Source organism: Gaeumannomyces tritici (genome assembly GCF_000145635.1).
Source record: "Gaeumannomyces tritici R3-111a-1 unplaced genomic scaffold supercont2.1, whole genome shotgun sequence".
NCBI classification, from domain to species: Eukaryota; Fungi; Ascomycota; class Sordariomycetes; order Magnaporthales; family Magnaporthaceae; genus Gaeumannomyces; species Gaeumannomyces tritici.
In genome coordinates, this window is record NW_008804545.1 from 4,501,569 (window position 1) to 4,520,959 (window position 19,391).

The 19,391-nt window shown below is 59.4% G+C and overlaps 9 protein-coding genes across 9 annotated transcripts in view; 3 read left to right on the forward strand and 6 right to left on the reverse strand.

The window, feature by feature from the left end:
* Positions 1-792: 792 nt before the first annotated feature.
* Positions 793-2,552, reverse strand: GGTG_01413 (hypothetical protein; the record flags this gene model as incomplete). Its single annotated transcript, XM_009219178.1, has 6 exons — positions 793-943; positions 1,013-1,090; positions 1,336-1,438; positions 1,507-1,770; positions 2,021-2,201; positions 2,489-2,552. The coding sequence occupies 6 exons, from the start codon at positions 2,550-2,552 to the stop codon at positions 881-883; spliced, it is 753 nt and encodes a 250-aa protein (XP_009217442.1). The 3' UTR covers positions 793-880.
* A 1,642-nt stretch (positions 2,553-4,194) lies between these two features.
* On the reverse strand, positions 4,195-4,941 carry GGTG_01414 (hypothetical protein; the record flags this gene model as incomplete). Its single annotated transcript, XM_009219179.1, has 2 exons — positions 4,195-4,439; positions 4,710-4,941. The coding sequence occupies 2 exons, from the start codon at positions 4,939-4,941 to the stop codon at positions 4,195-4,197; spliced, it is 477 nt and encodes a 158-aa protein (XP_009217443.1).
* A 2,006-nt stretch (positions 4,942-6,947) lies between these two features.
* Positions 6,948-7,431, reverse strand: GGTG_01415 (hypothetical protein; the record flags this gene model as incomplete). The annotated part of the gene is made up of 2 exons (XM_009219180.1): positions 6,948-7,123; positions 7,248-7,431. 2 exons carry the CDS (start codon positions 7,429-7,431, stop codon positions 6,948-6,950), a joined length of 360 nt encoding a protein of 119 aa, XP_009217444.1.
* A 1,582-nt stretch (positions 7,432-9,013) lies between these two features.
* Positions 9,014-9,911, reverse strand: GGTG_01416 (hypothetical protein; the record flags this gene model as incomplete). Its single annotated transcript, XM_009219181.1, has 2 exons — positions 9,014-9,118; positions 9,744-9,911. 2 exons carry the CDS (start codon positions 9,909-9,911, stop codon positions 9,014-9,016), a joined length of 273 nt encoding a protein of 90 aa, XP_009217445.1.
* On the forward strand, positions 9,583-12,679 carry GGTG_01417 (transcriptional regulatory protein Pro-1). Its single transcript, XM_009219182.1, has 2 exons — positions 9,583-10,296; positions 10,416-12,679. The coding sequence occupies exons 1-2, from the start codon at positions 10,137-10,139 to the stop codon at positions 12,323-12,325; spliced, it is 2,070 nt and encodes a 689-aa protein (XP_009217446.1). The 5' UTR covers positions 9,583-10,136; the 3' UTR covers positions 12,326-12,679.
* A 1,857-nt stretch (positions 12,680-14,536) lies between these two features.
* On the forward strand, positions 14,537-15,105 carry GGTG_01418 (hypothetical protein; the record flags this gene model as incomplete). The annotated part of the gene is made up of 2 exons (XM_009219183.1): positions 14,537-14,638; positions 14,935-15,105. 2 exons carry the CDS (start codon positions 14,537-14,539, stop codon positions 15,103-15,105), a joined length of 273 nt encoding a protein of 90 aa, XP_009217447.1.
* Positions 15,106-15,436: 331 nt separating this feature from the next.
* GGTG_01419 (hypothetical protein) lies at positions 15,437-15,842 on the reverse strand (the record flags this gene model as incomplete). The annotated part of the gene is made up of 2 exons (XM_009219184.1): positions 15,437-15,608; positions 15,784-15,842. 2 exons carry the CDS (start codon positions 15,840-15,842, stop codon positions 15,437-15,439), a joined length of 231 nt encoding a protein of 76 aa, XP_009217448.1.
* Positions 15,843-16,198: 356 nt separating this feature from the next.
* Positions 16,199-17,590, forward strand: GGTG_01420 (hypothetical protein; the record flags this gene model as incomplete). The annotated part of the gene is made up of 1 exon (XM_009219185.1): positions 16,199-17,590. One exon carries the CDS (start codon positions 16,199-16,201, stop codon positions 17,588-17,590), a length of 1,392 nt encoding a protein of 463 aa, XP_009217449.1.
* A 407-nt stretch (positions 17,591-17,997) lies between these two features.
* The window catches only part of GGTG_01421 (ER membrane protein SH3), a 2,288-nt gene continuing 894 nt past the window's right edge, over positions 17,998-19,391 (reverse strand). The window contains exon 2 of the mRNA XM_009219186.1: positions 17,998-19,082. Within this exon, the coding sequence (XP_009217450.1) occupies positions 18,502-19,082 (581 nt within the window). The 3' untranslated portion in view covers positions 17,998-18,501. The remainder of the gene's footprint in view (positions 19,083-19,391) is intronic.

Here is a 19,391-nt window from a genome sequence, read left to right on the forward strand (position 1 = left end):
CAAAAGGCGACGGCTGGTTGGTGCTGGTTGGTAGCAGCCGCAGGAGCCGTGCCACGATTGGGCGATTTAGGCCAAAGGCTCCCCACAGGTGCAAGCAGCACAAAGAGCTCCCGCAATTCCCGCCGAGGGTTGCCATTCTCGACGTACCGAGGGCTCCCATTGGCCGAAAAATGCAGCCGGGCCATTCGCAAAAATAGGATCTACGCGCCAGGCAATCGCGGCCCCTGATTGGCCCGTCCGTGGAGATCATGGGCCGGGACTTGGGAGGGAGGGGGGAGAGAAGGGGAAATTGGCTCGGGCCATCCCTGCTCGCTCTCTGCATCGAGACTCGGCGGTCAAGGGCAGCCACACCCCGAGCAGCTGCCCTGTCGAGTCCTCAACTAGCTCCACCCTCCACCTTCCCACGCTCTTGCTCTCTTGGCGCTCTTGCATGTGCCCTTCCATGCCTCCCTCACGCACGCCCAGGCTAAGCCGGGTCCGGGAAAAGTTGGTTGTGGTGGAGCCGACGAGGGAGAAGAGGAAGGACGATGAGGAGAAAGACCCTCGACCCTCAACCCTCGACCCTCAACCCTCGACCCTCGACCCTCGAACCCTTCAAGGGCCCCAGGCAGGGGTGGAAGTGGTGCGGGGGGTTCTCAAGCAAACGTCCTATCACGGCCCGTCGCCCTCCTCCATGACTAACAGACGATGGTGTGTTAATACGACGCAGATACATTGGCCTTGACCCTCGCGAGGGAGCCATTCCCACTCTTGACAGGGCCTCCGAGCGGAGCCATTACTGCAGAGAACGGCCGGTCGCCTCCCGGCATTTCGTGAGCCGGGCCCGTGTGGTGGTGCTTTGTGGTGCTTTTGCAGCTTACTATTTCGGCTACGGCCACGGCTACAGTGACAGGTAGCAGTTGTTTTGTTGCTGCTGCTGCTGCTGCTGCTGCTGCTGCTGCCGCTGCGAGTGATGGAGTCGCTGCCGCTCCATGCCGATTTCCCACATCTCATTTGCAGCTTTTCATGCAACCCTTCGGTCCTTCAACACTTGCACCTCCTCTGTGCCAATATCATCCCTCGCCTCATCGGGCCGCTTCTTTGGGCCTGGCTGTCCAGGTCTTGGAACTGGGTCGTGCCGGTCGCCGGTCCAGCCAGCCATCCAGCCCAACCCGGCAATGCGTAGCCCTTGTTCCATGCCCGTCGAGCGAGGTCGACCACACGGCCGCAGAAGCGGCCACATACTCCGTCCAGTGGGCGGGGATGGGAGAGGGGGCCAAAAAGGAAGAAAATCCCCCCCCCTCTCTCTCTCTCTCTCTCTCCCATGCGTGCGTGCATGCATGCCTGCCCGCATACACTCGACCTCTGCAGCACGCTGGCGCCGTGGGGTCGGAAAATGGCGAGGGTCGTAGCCTTGGCGTGCGTAAACTTCGCACACACAGGCACGCACACACGCTCTCTGCGGAAGTGCATACATGCCACTTTTGTGCTCCCACGCACGCTCCGTAATCCTGCTATCCTGCTTACAACCATGTAGAACTCTCTCTCTCCTCGTGCGGGCATGGGGAGGGTCTGCCGCCCGACCAGGTTGGACAAGCGGGCAGCGAGAAAGGGGGGACACAAGTGACGGGTGACGCCGAGACACCATGCGTCGTGTTGTGGTGCCGCGGTTCTACCATGCCGCCTTCGAGTTTTCTGTAGTCCTTTCTTGCCCCGTCGTCATAGTTGCACTTGGTCGTCGTCGTGAACCCCCGGGTTGGTTCCCAGCTTTTGGTGTGGCTTGAAGTCGGGCTGTTTGTTGGCATCCATACAAGAAACGCCACACGCCAGTGAGACACACACACACAACCACCAACACACAAACACACACAGACACAGACACGCACTTTGCCCGTCTAGGTACACACCACACCCTCTTTTCTCCGTTAGTTAGCGCCTGCTGACTCTCGACGGCAGCCAGCTTGTCCCAAGTTGGCATCTGGGTGTGGGCGCGTGCGCACGCTTTGGGGTCGAGGGGGGTCCTCGCTCCCTGGGGGCCCACCGTTGCGCAAACGGCGCCGTCGCCTCCGGAGCGGCACCGAACACGGACCCGCCATTGCCCCAGAGATGCCAGCCACCGCGGCCTGGGAGTGGCCGCCACTTTTTGTCGCCATCATCAGGGATTCCAGTGTGGTCATGGGTGGTCTCATGCTCGATCTCAGGTGCGCTCTCCCACGATATGCCTCAGAGAGGTAAAGCAAGTGTGAACGAAAAAGGCTCGCATGCGGCTATTGTGGAAACACATACACCCCGCCGATCCTTCTGCTCACCGCTCTCGGCCGTTTGGCGCGAAGAGTGTGGGTTTTTGCAGAGAGTTTTTTTTTTCTTGCCTTTTTTTTTTTCTCGGCAGCGGCCCGTCCGACGGCGCTGATGAGGGGGGGGGGGACCGAGTCTAGGTGAGCGAATAGGGCCGACAGATGTCGCAAAGCACGAACCGGCCAGGGATCAGGGCATCAGACCATGTGAGCACCACATGACATGTCGGCGGCCGCCGACGACGACGACGCGCGGGGGGGCGGACTGCGGACGGCCATATGGCCCCCGGGGCGAGGACATGGACAGGGCGCTATTCGCTCGCAAGGGGCCAAGGTCCACGAATATCAGCCCGAGGTCACGCAGACTTCCCGGCCCCCTCAGCAAGAGAGCAAGTAACTAGACAAAGCGAATAATGCAAAGTCGACACGGTGTCCGTTCAGTGCGTCCTCGGGAAGATGCAGAAGCATGCGTCATTGTCGAGAGTTACGGGCGGCAAGTGGGGGAGAAGACCAGTCGGTGAGCGGCCCGGTCGAGCTGAAGGCGCGCATGCAAGCCATGTCGCCATGTCGCCATGCAAGAAAGCGCCGTGGGTCAAAGGTCAAGGTCGGCCAGAGCATGGGAGGAGCGAGCCGCGACAATCCGAAAAAGACTAGGGCCAAGTGCGTCCGATCAGGGAGGGGAGGCGTGGGTGAGAATGTTCTTTTTTGTGTCACGCATGTCCACTATCGCACACCGTCTCTATGACTATATCCCTCCCCCTCTTCGGGAGGCCGGGGTCCTTCTGCAGCTGCGAGGTCGGGCCGTGGTCGTGAGTCGTCGTCGGAGGGGACAAGGGGGGACACACGGTGGAGAGGGAAGTAAGGTAGATGGCTTCTCGAACCCGTAGACCATGGCACGGGTGGATGCATGCAACCGCCTACCCGCAACCCGAGACAGCCAACTCACCAGGGAAAAAAAGAAAGACATATCTGGAATCTTTGAACCACCGCCCGTGCCTCGCTGGAGAAACCTTACGAGCGTTTGTCGGGGTTGCGTCGGCGCCCCTCCTCCTCCTGCACCGCACGCACCTTGGGCCGCCACCCAATTGCACAGACTAGCCGTTAGCCGCAGGGTGGAGAAGGGCCAAGACACGGCATTCTTTCACCGACATCTAACACGCACACCTTGATTACCGGCCGTGCGCTCCGTGGTTGACGTCGCCCGTGATCTCACGGGCGATCTCAAGTGACGATATCTAGGCCGTGGCTGGGGGTCCATTGAAACCCAAGCATGGAAGCAGCCGCCTGGGACCCAACATCGAGTGGCAAACAGTGGTCTGTCCAGCATTCCACCCCTCAGCTGAGTCAAAGTTGCGGTAAGGCTAGGAGCATGCTGCTGTAGCGGGTTCTGGTGGCACATGACCCAGGGCTCTCTCAAGGCGCACTGTTCCTGGACCCCCTCCCAAGGGGGGCGTGAAACATTGACCCTAAGTCGAGAAGCGAGCTTGGTGCAAGTAAGCAGCTGGGAAGCGAGGGCCTCGGGTCGGCTGCGCTCAACGCTCTGCAACGACACAGATCTGATATTGGTCGCCCTGGCTGGGATATGATTACCACAAAAGAATCGACGACCCGCAAAGACTGGGGACATAAAGCCGGGCAGATTCGGAAGGAGCAGATTCGGAAGGAGGCGGTGCCCAATGCCAAAATCGCGAGCGGGGGGCTGGGGAGAGGGGGTGCATGGAATTCGCAGGGGCACAAATGGGTGAGGGCACACACACAAAAAGGCCGAGACAAATCGCAGGAAAAGAACCAAAAAAAGCCTCATCTCTGAATTCACATCGCGAAGTTCCCGCTGGGGGGATGGATAATCACGGCTCTCCGCATGATGGACCTCGGGACGCGGTGTGACCGATGGACCCGTCCAGTAGGATGCTCACTCTCCTCACATGATGCGCATGAGATGCGGAGGCCTTGGAATAAGAGGCCAAGGATGGTGTGTAAGGTGCGAGTGCGTGTGCGATTGATTGCCAGGCCAGAGGCCGCCGTGGTCTAGAGCAGAGACAGTGGTGCGGTCCTTGGGAGATTGTGCGGCCGCTGAGCCAAGCGTCGCCATCCAACCAGCGGCCAGATATGCGGCCACCACCTGACGTCGTGTGGCGGGCCCAAGCAGGTCCGTCAAACCTGCGTCTGGGGCTTGGGGTGGTTCTAAGAATCAACGATTGGAGCCGTGGACTGCCAATGAGATGGCGATTCGGCATCTCGAGGCTCGGATTGGGCGCCGTGAAGAGGGCCCATTGACAGTAGAATCAATTTAGTCCGGGGCCTTTTGCTAAGGGGAAATGGGCTGGGCTCGTTGGGTCTTGTGCCTCACCGGTTTTTTTTTTGGTTTTTTTTGGTTTTTTTTGGTTTTTTTGGCGGCATGGGACGGAATCAGTCGATTTCTCCATGCCCGCTCACCCGCTGTCGTCTTTGCCCTAACCGAGCCTGCGCGATTATGGACACGAATGGATCCCGATCTTGTGATGCCCTCCCTGTCCCGCTTGCCGGGGTCTCGATTGACGGAGCCGACGTTGGTCGTTGGGGGCGTGCGCGAGCGAGCCCGTGCCACTGAGCTGCATCCGGCCTCCTTGGCCCCAAAATCTTGATTTTGGTTCTGTGCCTGGCCCCTGGCCCCCAGCCCCTGGCCCATGACCCTCCCATCAGATATCGACGGAGCACCATCCTGGGCGCGCGTTGCTGCTCTCTGTCAACCACGGCAGTCGGTAGGCGAGGGAGTTCCTCCACTGATCAATGTGCCCAGCAGGACGAGGAACGACAAGACGGGCGAAGACGAGGGTACCCCAGCCGTCGCCAAGGCATCCGCCTGTCACTATCGGGCGAGGCCGAGTCGCTCGCTTGGGTGGGATTTTTTTTCTTTTTTTTCAACGGGCCACCGCATCTTTCTTCACAATTGAGTTCAGCCGAGCGAGATCGGCAGCTGCCCGGACTGCGACTTGGCGACTTGAGGACATGGGATGCACGGTTGGGCAGACCAGCATACGCAACGTAATCAAGCACACAATGGTATAAGCGAGGATCGACGGCAGCAGCTCCGTGGTTGAGGTGTTCCGTAGGGACGAGGGGAGACACGGGCGGAAAAGGCCAGGTCAGTGTTGCGCCTGCTACCCTTTTGGGAAAGGCGCTCGCGAACCTGCTCTCTTGACCGTCAAATTTCCTCATTGGCTGGTGCTGGTTTGGTCCGCTCAGCCGGCTGGACTGCTTTTTGCTCCCGCGTGGATCTTCCCGTAGGGAAGCAAAGTTCCCTGCCGCAAACTAGCCTCGAGCTGGGGGGGCCCCTTCAGGACTATGCAGCAGCGGAAAAACAGACGCACCCACCTCGGGAGCAAGAGGTTAGCGGACCCTTGCGAGTGGCCGTGACGGCGCGGGCGCGGCGAACGAACAAAGAAGGCAGGTCGGCCGGTGGGGTCTGCATGCCATCGCCCACCCAGACTTGACGGCTGCCCGGGAACCCCCAGCAATTGATCCTGGCCCGTCTCTCTTTCTCTTTCTTCCCGGCGGCCAGCGTTGCTTTTTGCCAGGAAATGAGCGATTTGTTTGTCGGCGAATGGTGAATACGGTGGACGAGCAACCGGGAGGGGGGTCGTGATGTCTTGGTGAGCGACGCGGATCCCCTCCCCCTCCCCTCGCATTGAAAATGTTTGCTTTGCGGCATCTCCAACGGCTCGTTCTTTGCCCATGTCGGCCCACCCGATCGAGAAGCCGTCACAGCAAATAAATGCTGTCACATAGCAAAATTGAAATTGAAATTAAGCAACCACACATCCGCGATATCCGCTAGTGGGGCCCTTGCCTTGGTGGGGTTTGGGACCGAACCTGCCTGGGGTTTCGACAAGATGAGGTCTGTGCTGGGCCGCCATCCGCCTGTCCAATCCATGGCGTGCCATCCGTGGATCCATGGCTGCTTGCTCCCTGCTTACTCCCTCCCCCGCCCGTGCGCTCGCTCGCCATTCATGTTGCCCTCCTCCCATCCTTTGTCTGGTCGGCATGAGCTGCCCGGCCCAGAGGACCACCTTGCCATCCCTCCCCCTCGCTCCAGCCCGCATATTGGGCATTTTAGATTTGATAAGAAGCGGTCCACACCCCATGAACCTATCACACCTGTAAGTTCCGACCTTTGAACAACGGATGAGGGGATTTGGGTTTGGGCGATTACCCTGTTAGACTCGACATGATACCTACCTAGCCCCTCCCACCTTTTGGTCCTGGGGGCGCATTTGGATGAACGGCAGATCGTCCCCAAGGGCCCCTCAACAGCATTGGCCAGGCGGGGATGCCGACCGGGGATGGTGTGCACGGGGCAGATGAAGTCCAATGCTAGCCTGCAGGGGCTAAAAAGATCCCGGCCGCCCCGATTGATGCATATTCTCCCACAATGACATGCTAGTACTCGCCAGCCGCTGCTGTCGTACCCCTGCTGGCGTTGGGATGAAAACCATCGCCTCGACTAGACCAGCATTGCTAGTTTGATGGACAGAGTTTGCAAGGCTACGACGAACTCGCAGCCGGGAGGAAGACGAAAGAGGAATCCACTAGGGCCCATTTCCCCGAAGCCAGCCTCATCGGGGTTTATACACGTTGCCGAAAAAGAAAGAAAAGACGGCGAGTCCATCCAGACTAGGAGGCGTAGTGGAAAGTTTAGACGACGTCTAGAAAAACCAGTCGGTGCGCGGCCGTTGCGACGTCGTTAGTGATCCCCGACGCCCGGCTGGGCACAAACATGCGGCCACCTCCACCGGGTGGCTTGCAGCCCGGCTTCTTCCCGGAGAAGGGGGCACGGACGGACCCAACAGGTGCGTGGCCTGCCAGTCTGACTGAGAGGAAGATGCAAAAGAGGGTTAATTTTAGATCTGATCCAAAATTAACCCTCAATAGTTCGGGGCAAATTATGGAAATATTGGTCATGGCAGGCGGACAGCAGCAAGGTGTATCACACACTCACACGCAAGGCGACGGGTGCGCGGGGGTGCTGGGCCACGGCTGCATGGGCCTGGGACTCGATGATGACATCCGCTGCTGCAGACAAGGGCAGGGAGGGAAAGCGGCACAGGATTTGATCACACCATAAGATGAGGATGGACTTGGCCTCAGCTCCGTGCCATGTCGCAACGGGAGAGGGCATTGGGTTTGTCGACGGGTTGTCAAGATTCAATGTTCGCACCATGAACCCAAGTGAGGTAAGAGCACTCTGGAGTGAGATCCTCTGCACCAGACTTCACCAGGCTTCACCGAGCTTCACACAAGATCTCATTCATTGCAAATTGAACAACCAACATGACCGACCACTCATCCGTCATGCATCATCGGGTTGCAAATAGGACAATTTGCAGTAAATGCGCTCATTCTTCATCTCACGCAATGGGTGGACGTGCTGGTCGGCAGCGGACAATTGCACCTTCGAGGCGGAGAGAATGGGCTTGTCCCCGCTCTTCCACACTACCACGGAAACCACCACCCAAGCCGTCCTAGGGTCCCTTGTCGCCAGCGGAAGCTCGTCACATGCCCTAGTAGATCTATTGGCAACTGTTGCTTGAACCCCGGCTTCGCAGATTTTCATCACACTGCCGCAACCAATGAACGGCCCCAGCTAACAGACAGAGCTGTGGGTGTGTGGGTCCACGACAATCGCGAGGAGACCGAGAGGGGAAACGACAAGGGAGAAGAGAAAAAAAAAAAATCGAGGCACCGCGACACCTCTTCCTCGCTGTCTTACCCGTCATCGGTCTGCAGTCTCCGGTCTGCATTGTCCCCGGCTAGTTGCGCCACCACCCACAAGCTGCACTGGAGAAACAGAAGAAGAGAGAGGGCCCGGCCAAGTGTAGACCGAATCCTTTATTTTGTTTGAACGGCGACCACCTTCAGGCCGCGTAGGCCCCTGACCGAAACTGTAGCTGCTGGACAGCACGCAGACTTGGAAACTGAAAGATGCCATAATTCCCGAGCATACGCCTCGATGGCTACAATCCCCGACACTGACCTGTCCCCCCTAGACGTGGGACTGCTGTGCTGGGTCAAGGGTCGCTGACTGCTCGGGAGGGAGGAGGTGGTGCGCCCCCAGCAGTGACTGGTGGGACGGCGGGAGAAATGATGCTCCCGCCCTTTCGCGTGCTTGCAGGTTTGCCGGCCACGAGGTACACGAGTTATGGGTGGCACCAGGGCGCCACAGGTAACGACGACGACGGTTGCTTGCTTGCCCGTCACGATGTTGAGGTCGTGCAGTAACACTCGACCGCGAAAATGGCCCGCCGAGGTGCTGGGTTGGTGGGCAGGGCTGCAAGCGCACCCAGACACCGAATCTCGACCGTCCCGGCTGTTTCCTTTCTTATTTCCTATTCTATCTCCCACTAACACTTCCCATTTTGCATATTTCCTGTTCCCAATCGGCTCACACTTGTAAGGGCCATCCACAGGATAGCAGGCTTTGGGCAGCCTGCCGGGAGTCGGCTGAATGATTGTGAGTGGGTGCTGGAAATGAAGACCACACCTCCCAGCGACGGCTCCGTGGGATCAGCATTCGGGTCCCTGTCATGTCAGCCAAGGTCAACAGGCAAGGGTCGCCCTGCCTCGACTGTCCCCGAGGACCCATGTGTGCACAGAGCTACGGTCGTATGCGTCTTCATCGACTGTTGGCGGCCTGCTAGCGTGCAGGTTGCAGCTCGGCCTGCAGCCTACGCCAGTCCGCGGCCAATCAGCGGCACAGCGGCCTAGTGCCTCTCTTCCACAGAGCTGCCCATTTGGTCGCTCGACAGCCCCCACCCCTTGCAACCATCTTTTTCCGCGCACATCAACCGGGCCAGAGTGCGTCGGCACTAGCCCAGAAGGGGATGTCGTTCTATTCTTGAGGGTGGGGTTGGGCGTTTGTTCCCACACTTGAGAGAGCGAGGCCGGCCGGCCAACCAGGCAGAGCGCGCCAATGAGCGGCTGTCCTCGCCCACCACCCTCCCTGTGCCCCCCCCCATCTCCGTGCCGTTCCTCCTGCTCTCCCTTCTCTCCTGCTACCTGCCTCTGCCTCTGCAGCCACAGTCAGGCCGGTCCCAATCCGGATAGCTCAGTCCTACCGTGCTTCCACGTAGGGCAGATCAACATGGGTCACGCACCGAAGAGGGGGGCCCAAAAAAGAAACCGCCCAGGCTTGGGTGCGAGTGTTCAAAAATAGAACACAGCACAAACCAGAAGTGCCAGACCCGCGTGCGAGCCGGTGATGGTGCTGTGTTATAAGGCTCTGCCATGTCCGACACATCTCGACGTTTTGTTTCCTCCCCTCCAGATCAGACCAAGGCCCCGGTGCAAGGAAGAAGTCCCAAGTGTCGTCCGCTCGACCCATCCTCTCTCTTTTAATCAGTAATCTCTTCGTTGATCGTCGACCCTGTCATCAGCCCTAGCCCTGAGACACGCAAACCACCCAGCTCGACGATTTCCAGAAAGAAGACAAACCCTCCCGACCCACGGCAAGCCGGACTTGCTGCGCAACCTTACAGTCTCGACGACATATTTACTTATCCGATAACTTAATAACGCCAAGTGTTTCGATAACGCTTTGTTGAATACCATCTTTGCGGGGTGTGCCAGGGTGAATTTGATATTCGCTTGGTGCAAAGGCATTTGGACCTGGGTGGACCTGGACTCGACTTGGGACCCCTGCCTCTGCCTGCCCTACCCTCCTCCCGCTTTTGCTCGGCCCAAGGGTCACCCACCCACACGCCCCCTTCTCCTCTTTCTCAACCCACACCCCCCAACCACCCTTCCCACAGCCACTCCCTCCCGCCCCGGGTTGTGTGCCCCATTGTCTGTCAAAGCAGGTACCTATCGTTGGAGGGACAGATACAAATGTCAACACTACCCCCCCAGATTCAAGACAACCTCACCAAGACACCACAAGTCAACACAATGGCCACCGGACAAGCAACAAAGACAAAGTCGGCCAAGGCCGCTGCCGCCAATGCCACATCTAAGCAAAAGAGCCAGATGCACCGCCGGTCAAGAACGGGTATGTCCTACCCCCTTATTCCTTCACTTCTTGTCTCCCAGCTGTGCCGTCCAAGATGCGCCCGGCCAGAAAACGAGAGAAACAAGACGGCAGAGGCTAACATGTCATGTTTTGCAAAGGCTGCTACACATGCAGGCTCCGGAGGAAGAAGTGCGATGAGGGCCAGCCCATGTGCACAGCATGCAAGCACCTGGGTCTGAGCTGCGAGTACAAGCGCCCCATGTGGTGGAGCAACAACGATGCCAGGAGGCGGCACAAGGACGACATCAAGATGATTATCAAGAAGAAGAAGCTCTCCGAGAAGGGCTCCCACAACGTCCAGAGCTCCATGAGCTCGCCACCTGGCCTCTCGCACTCGCTTCCCACGTCGGCAACCTTCTCCGACCCTCTCGATCGGACAAGGTCGGCCTCCATCGACTCCCACTTCCCCTTCAACTTCAACAGCCCGCCCACAACCTCCGAGTATGGCTCTTTCACCCCTCAGATGCACCCGGACTTCATGTTCACTGGCGCCTTCTCGCCCTACGAGATCGACGTCAAGACGGAGAGGCAGATGTTTGTCAACGACGTTCCCACCCTCCGGGAGTCGACCACCTCCACCTTCAGCACCTTCCACACTCCGCCGCCTCCGGGCTCTACCCTGCCGTCCTTCCCTCTGGAAGGCGAATGGACCGAGCAGGTGTGCTCGGAGCGGCGCGAGTCCTTCACCGAGGAGACCCTGAACCTGAACTTCTTCGACTTTGCCCATGGCCCTCCGATGCCCTCGAGGCAGGTGGCCATTGAGCTGGACGAGGGCGACCAGCGCCTGCTGGACCACTTCATCCAGCACGTGCTGCCGACAATCTTCCCCATCCTCGAGTCCAACCAGCACGGCTCCGTCACCTCGGACCTGATCCTGCCGGCGCTCCAGAGCAACAAGGGCTACCTGCACTGCTGCCTGAGCATCGCCGCCCAGCACCTCAAGACGTCCGACGTTCCCCAGTACGACGAGGTGGACGCCGACATCATGCGCCATCGCTACTCCACCATCTCGGCGCTCTGCGACGCCCTGGCCCGCGACGAGAACCACCAGCAGATCCTCGAGGCCGCCCTGGGCCTCATCTTCTTCCAGTGCTGCGTCGGCCGCTTCGACGACGCCCTGCCCGACGTGGCATGGCACCAGCACTTCCAGGCCGCCGTGTCGCTGGTGCAGAAGCTGGACCTGCCGCGCATCGTCTCGGACCCCACCGAGCAGTCGTCGGCCACGCCCTTCAACATGACGCTCACGTCCTGGATCGACATCCTGGGCGCGACCATCCTGGGCCGCGCGCCGACGTTTGCGCACACGTACCGCGAGAAGCACCTGTCGCTCACCAACTCGTCGCTCGGCCTGCGCGAGCTCATGGGCTGCGAGGACCGCGTCATGTACCTCATCTCGGAGATCGCCTGCCTCGAGGCGCTCAAGAACGACGGCATGGACGACATCACGCTGTGCCAGCACGTGCACGTCCTGGGCGACCAGATCGGCCTCACCGAGGTGGGCGAGCAGCCGCCCAAGATCCCCTTCAACGCCAACGGCACCCTCAGCCCCAAGCAGCTCAGCAAGAACATGACGGCCGCCTTCCGCCTGGCCGCGCGCATCTACCTCTGCAGCCTCGTGCCCGGCTTCAGCCCGGCCCAGGCCAGCTGCGTCGGCCTCGTCGACAAGCTCACCACGGTGCTGCAGCACATCCCCTCGGGCCCCCACGGCTTCGACCGCTCGCTCGTCTGGGTCTACCTCGTCGGCGGCGGCGTCAGCCAGCCCGGCTCGTCCTTGCGCGCCTTCTTCGAGGACCGCATCGCCCAGCTCGGCGACCGCGCCGTCCTGGGGTCCCTTGGCCGCGTCGTCTCGCTCCTGCGCGAGACCTGGCTCGAGGGCGACAGGCTTGCCCACCAGTCGCAGTCGTGCACCCCCACCAGCGCCTCCTCCGACTGCGGCTCCGCCGGCGTCGCCTACATCCACTGGCGCGACGTGATGCAGATGAAGGGTTGGGACTACCTTCTCATCTAGCTCGAACCATCTCTTTTTTCTTTTTCTTTTTTCTATCTCTCCTCTCTCTCTTCCTTCTCTTGGCGATACAGGAAATTGCCCCCTTTCATTTTTTTTCTCTCTCAGCGAAGATTTTTACCTTGAGCAAAAAGGTAGAGGATGCCGCGAGGCATGAACATTTCGGGGACGACACTTGGACTCGGGAAACCTGATCCCAAATGACCCTGGAGACTTCGGACACCTCCAGGGTCGAACGGCGCCGGCGCGAATGTCGTGGATCGACGGCGGCGAGGCGGTGGGAAGCCATCGGCGGGATGGCTTTCGGACTTGATGATGAATGACCTTTTCTTCTTTCTTTTCCCCTTTCCCCCCCCCCCCCACTACTATTCCCTCTCCTCCTCTTACTGGCCGCTCACCCCCCGGGTTATACCAAAGCAGCGTTGCATGGGCCTGGAGTTTTTCTTTTTCGTCATCATGGGAGTGCCGGCGGGCACTGGGAATAAAGGGGGAACATGTTTCTTTTGCTGGTTCGTTTCTTTTTGATGGACAAAGGGAAACAGGACAAATCAAAGGCGTTTTTATCCGCCAGTGACGCAGGAAAGACACCTGCGACAGCGCCTTTTTCTAATCTTTTTCTTTCTCGCAATTATACCCAGAATTCCATAAGAATTCAAATTCAAGACTTCAAACCAAACCAAACCAAATATCCTCTACCTTGCCATTCTCTCAGTGAATTTGCCGCGGATACCATGAATAACTCGGAAAGCGCAAGCCGCGACGTTTCCACAGGCCTCGAGGACCTACCATCGTCGTCCAGCGAGGTCAGATGGCCTGGCAGCCGCCGTCTTCGTTTCATTTCCGGCGCTTCGCCGGCCGGGGCAATCTGTCAATTCCGTTGCCGGGTTGCACTCAGGAAGCGCGCGGCAACCACTATTTTGCGTATCAATTTCTCTTGATTCCTGCTCTTCTTCATCCTTTTCTTCTCCCTATTTTGCGTCTCCCATTCGGCTTTCTGGCACTGATCTCCTTCACCACAATAGGCCTACCAAAGCTGGCCTACACTGGACCCGAAGCCCCACTACCTTCTACAATCTACCCACCGACCTCTAGCATGAGGACAGAGTGGCAGCAGCACGATGACGCAGCATCAACAGGCCTCGCTCGGTAAAGGATAATTTTACCCTGTCTCCCGACAGGGTGACTTGCAGACAAGGTCCTCTTGACCGCCTCGAGCCGCCGTGCGTTGTATGATGCCCAAGGGGGCTTGTTCCTCGGCTTGTTGTTTCTCGTAGACGCGCACCTGCCGCTCGGCTTCTGTGGGGCGCGCGCGTTCGGTCGGGTACATACGAACAGCTCGCAGAAAGAAACCAGGGCAAGGGGCCACGCGCAGGTGAGGGTCTTGCCGTGTGAGCGCACGACGCAGGCCCCCATCTGGGTTCGGGACTCGAACGTGCTCGGAGGGGGGCGGGAACTGTATCGTGAAAGTGGCAACGTTGGATGCTTCATGCTAGGGTCTTTTTGCTTGATACACGCACTCCCTCTCCGCAGGTGGGCAGAGTGGCAGTGGAAACAGGGAGGGACGGGATTGCTCAGACTGACGGTATGCACATAAACGATGTTTCGCTGTTTGGCACAGACGCGAGCCCACGCAAAGAAAAAAAAAACGTGCTGTTTGTAGATCACGAAAGAGTCATCATGGGGGGCGAGCAGGGTGCTCGCGAGGCATTTTCACGGGGCCTGGTGAGCTGAGGGAGGTGTGAAGGTAAGAAAGGAAAAAATTGCTGGCGGCCAGGGTACATGGGTCGTGGCCCGGTATTTTCGAGGTCTGGCCCCGGGGCGGACAAGGCGAGCAGCGAACAAGATAGCCAATACCTTGGTCGGGACTGCAGGTCAGGCGGCGAGGGCGTGGGGTCTGGGCGGAGAAAATCTGCGCTGGCCGTAGGGCGGCAAAAGGGCGCAGGGAATTGGCCATCTGCGAACTCAGTCGAGTGCGTGCGCGCGCGCAGCCGAGAAGCGACGAGGGGAGTGAGAGGCCTCGTGATGACCGAGCATTGATTTGCGAGGGCGACAATTGCGTGTCGTGGGTGGCAGGGCAGAACAGAACAGGGCAGGCGGGCAGCAGGGCGGGCAGCAGGGCGGCCAGCTAGCAACAGCGTGCGTGCAAGTGTGGGAGTGACAACAGCCCGTGGCACCCTCCTCCGTCATGGATGGAGATTCTGCCAGCTCAACCGCATGTGCGATGTGTTGGGCTGGTACCTGACATGGCCGTTTCAGAAGGCCCGCACGATGGGGAAGAACAAGGCACCGAAGAGAAACATGGAAGCGTGCAGTCATGTGAGTCAGAGGAGAGTGTTTCCGATTCAAGTCCGGCTCCTTGCCCAGCCTGTCGGGGCGGTGTATGAATTGGAAGGAGCACCGCTTGCGATTGCTAGGCAGGAACGAGAAATCAGGCACGCCTCCTTCCCACCCTAGACTCCATCACGGGACATTCAGTTCCACTTGGTCCAATCATGGAATGGAATGCTGGTGCCACCCCGCCCCACAACACGGGCTGCACGCGAAATCATGGGGAAAAACGCTGGCCAGTGGCAGGGCTCCATGCAGCCGCTGCCCAGATGAGCTAAAAACAGCTTGCCGCCAATCCTGGCGCCTCGTTGCGAACCCGCGCGCCTACCCTGAAGCACTCGGCCGACGAGCCCAGCTCCGATTACGACGACGTTGCGGCCCCTCCCAGCGATGCGGCCTGGACCTCTCGTTTCGACGGTCCCCAAGCCGCCGAAACTGCACCGCCTCGGCCTTAGTGGGTGCTTGGCTGGCCCGTCGCCTCCCGACCAGTCGTCGGGCTCTTGGGGACTCTGCTACGACGGGGCTGCCCCCTGCGCCGACAGTCTGGCCATCATCTAACTACACAGGCAGGCAGGTGGGCAGGTAGAGGCATGTCTGGCTGGTCTTTTCGGGCTCTTCGCCTTAGCGGGCAGTCTCTTTCGTCGTTCTTCTTTTGGGCATGGCGTGCCACGCGCATGCTTCCCTCCAGCAGCGCCATCTAGGAGCGTCTGTCATGGCCAGCACGGCCAGCAGCCGCGACGGTTCTGCTTTGTTCGCATCGGGTGCGCGGCACTGGCGTCCAGAGCCCTAGCCGGGGGGCTGCTGCGTCTGTTGCCGCCGGACTTGCAGCTGCGGATCGATCTGTTGGACCGCGGGCCTCCTCGGTGGCGGCCACCACTTTGCTGCCCTGCTGCCCTGCTGTCTCTGAGGCTCGGGCGCCAATTGTTCGACATGGGCCGTTTCTTGTGCTCTGCCCTGCCTTTGTCAGGAGAGAGAGAGGGAGCAGTCCGAGATGGAGCCGGAAACCGGGCGATATCAGCCACAGTTCATTCTTGGGCTTGCCTTGTCCTTCTGAGACGCAGCCCGGAAAAAACGGGCAGCCAAGCTATACTTAGGCCATCATCGTTCATCGTGGCCTTGTCTGCCCGACTTACTTCTCCGCCCAGAACGCGTGTTTGTCTGTCGTCTTGTGCGCCTCACTGTGCTCCGCCATTGACTTGACACTTATTCATTGTTCCTCGTCGCCACCTTCTTTGTTCTTCACTGCCCCTAATCATTCACGTCGAGAACCACGTTGTTTGTTCTGTGAATCAGGTCGACATATTTGTACCTGTTCTTCCCGCGCAGACACCCGCAGCATCCCCCTTTTACCTGATCTCGTTCCTTCTAGTCTTTTTCGCTTGATCAACATTAAAGCATCAAAACGATCGGAGCAAGGCCACCAACAGCCATAAGTGGTACAAGAGAAACCACACTCGACTCTACATACCTTTCCTCCTTCACGTCCAAACAATCGTCTCCATCCTCCATTGGACCCTTCGGCAGACGAACCCCAACCGCAACACTTTTATGCAAAAACTCGAGGCTGGTATGGCAGATCGCCGTCGTCCGAGGCTCGCCATGCGGGCGGCCCTGACCATCGCCCTTTACGCGGCCTCGACTGCAGCTTCATACATCCCCGCGCGATCCATGTTCCTCCTTGAGAGGCAAAACACGTGCGGCATCTCGGGTCATACACAATGCGCAGGCTCCGGGGTCCCGAAGGGCTTCTGCTGCGGCGCCTCTGACCAGTGCATGCTGCTCGCCGGCAAGACCACGGTCCTGTGCTGCCCTGCCGGCGACAGCTGCAACAAGATTAAGCCCATCTCGTGCGATGTCAAGCTGCAGAACCCTGCAACTCACCCAGAGTCCGTCGTCAAGACCACCGTGTTCGACGTCGAGCTGGCCACCTGTGACAGCGGCTGCTGTCCCTTTGGCTACACGTGCTCCGACAAGATATGCGTCGCTGATGTCGACAAGGACACGCCGCCAGGGCGGGCCAAATCGTCGTCGTCCCCAACCCCGGCACCGACAACGTCGGGTAGAACGGGGGGCATTACCCCCACCTCGCCGAACACTAGGCCGGCCACGACCACAAACCCGCCCTCGTCGAGCGCGACGGGCAGCATCGGCGACACATTCTCGACCACGGGCCCCGGCTCGCCGGCCACAGCCATCCCAGGGGGCGCCGAGAACGTGGGTGGCCCGCCGCCACCGCCAGCCGACTCGGTGGCGACCCCGTCCATCATCGGCGGAGTCGTCGGTGCTCTCATGTTCCTCATAGCCCTGGCCGTTGGGATCTTTTTCTGTTATCGCCGGAAGAAGAAGAATGCGAAGGCAGAGGCCGCCGCCGCCTCGCCGCGAGGCGACGGTGCATCGTCCGTCATGGCCTACGGGAACGCGATTTCGCACCCGATTCCCTCCGAGACGACGTCGGGCGCCATGCGCACCGACTTCAACCGCAAGGGCTCCATCTCGTCACACAGTTACGGTGGCGCGTCTGACCACGTCCCCTTCGCCCAGGCCGGCGCCACGGTGGGCCAGAACCATCACCAGTACCCTCCATCGCCGCCCGGCCGTAATCTCACCGGCCGCACCACCGCCGCACCCCAGATCCCTCCACTCCGGGGCATGAGGACCAGCGACGGCGGCAAAGTCGGCATGCGCCCCGGTGGCTATGGCGGCATGACGCCGCCCACGACACCGCCGCAGCGCCACATCAGTACCGAGAGCATCAACGTGTACGTGGATGGCGGCCCGGCGCTGCTGGGTAAGGCGGCCGGTAGTGGTGGTCGGAGGTACTCGACCGAGACCACCTTCACCACTATGATGCGCCAGGCCGACCTTCCGGACCCTCGTTACGGGGCTACTTTTGTGCCTCCTGCGGCCTTTGTCACGCCGGATCGTCGGCCCCAGAAGTAGCGCCGCGTCTCTTTTTCTTCTCCCCATTCATCCAGTCATAATAGCAGGTCTTTTAATCACTGGCGTCTTTAATCATGGATATAGCATCGTCGTTTATTGCCGGGAGCGCTTTGGGCCGTTTTTTTTTTATCGTTTTGCATAGCCGGGCATGTTGGGCTGTCTTCTTGTCTTGAAACTCTCCTTTGTTCATAATATTTTTTTTACTCATATATACCCCCCTCAAGGCCGAGTGCCGACTTGTTCAGAATGAAACTACATGCTACCATGATCAACGACGTGAGCCCCCGGAAGCCGAGTATGATTCAATAGGCATGCTGTTCTGAACCGTGATTGTCATGGACGTATTTCCCGGCGCTCGCTATCAAGAGATAGTCTTCAGGTTATTACCACTGACGGATAGAACTTCCCGCAGCGTGTACCCTGTACTTTGATGATACCAGCTTCCAAGCACAGCAGAGCTTTGGGACTGAGGGCGCAAGTCGTCTTGAAAACCAGCCCAGGGCTCCAGATGAGATAAGGCCAGCAAATGGATAGGCGGGATTGCCACATGGGAGATGTCCCAGACATTCGGTGGAACTGTGAGGGATAGAACGTGGGAATACTAGCATGTTCTCGCAAGATATAGACAAGAGACCTGGACAGCAAGCAAGCAACTATATGCCGAGATGTGGTGACGTGGATGTGAACCCCAAAAGGAAAAAACGTAATGTACCCGCAGCGCTGCGAAGCTTCATAGTGATATGTGTATATAAAAGAACACAAAAGCGAGCATTTTGTTTTCGTCACCCAGCTTGTCACAAAACGGGCCAGACGGCCAGTCACACATGGGGCTTCCTTCTCATCGCAGCCACCGTCCATCTCCCCCATCCTCACCCTCACCCTCCTACTCCTCCTCCTCCTCCTCCTCACCCTCACTGCTTCTTCTTGGAACCCCCCGAGGCGTCGGCGGCCGCGGCTGCCTCGGCCTGCAGCTGCGCGATCTGACGGTCGTCCTCGAGCTCCCTGCGCTCGGCGTACCACTGGCCGGCCTGGAGGACCAGGACGCCGACGAGGACGAGGGCGAGGATGGTGTTGCTGGCGCTCAGCACCTTGAGCGAGTCCTCCCTGCTGAGCCGCAGCTCTCCCGACAGCGGCCCTTCGTGCCGGAGCGTCCCCCTGCCGTCGTCCCCCCAGACGTTTGCCGACACGTCCTGGAGCCCCCTCACGATGTTTGCGACGTAGATGCCCACGCCGATGAGGTACAGCACCAGCGAGGCGCCGTCGAAGAGCACGTTCGCCTCGGACGGGCGGAACAGCTTGGCGAAGAAGCCGAGGAAGCCGACGCACACCACCATGTTGAGCACGCGCGGGATCAGCGGCGGCGCCGCGTGCATGAAGCGCAGGTGCGTCGCCAGCTGGTCGTAGTAGGCCGGCTGGACCGGGGTCGAGGTCCAGAGGAGCGGGAAGTCGTAGGGGAAGGAGGCGAAGAGGATGCCGAGGAAGAAGCAGACGGCTGTTTTTTTTTTTTGCAAGAATATGTCAGTCAGCTCATGGCCCAAAACGTCGTCATGGGCAAATCAGAGCGGGAGGACAAGAGAAGAGAGAAGAGTGAGAAAAAGAAAAAAAGAAAAGAAAGAAAAAACTCACGGCCTACTATCATAATGGTGGCAAACGAGTGCGACCCGCGGTAGTCCGTTGAGCGCGTGCTCTTGGACCAGTCCACCCACTTGGTGTCCATCTTGCCGGGCGGCCTGCTGGATCGCGGCGACGACAGGCGCGAGACGTAAAAGACCCTCTGGAGCTTTGGTGACGGCGCCGTCCT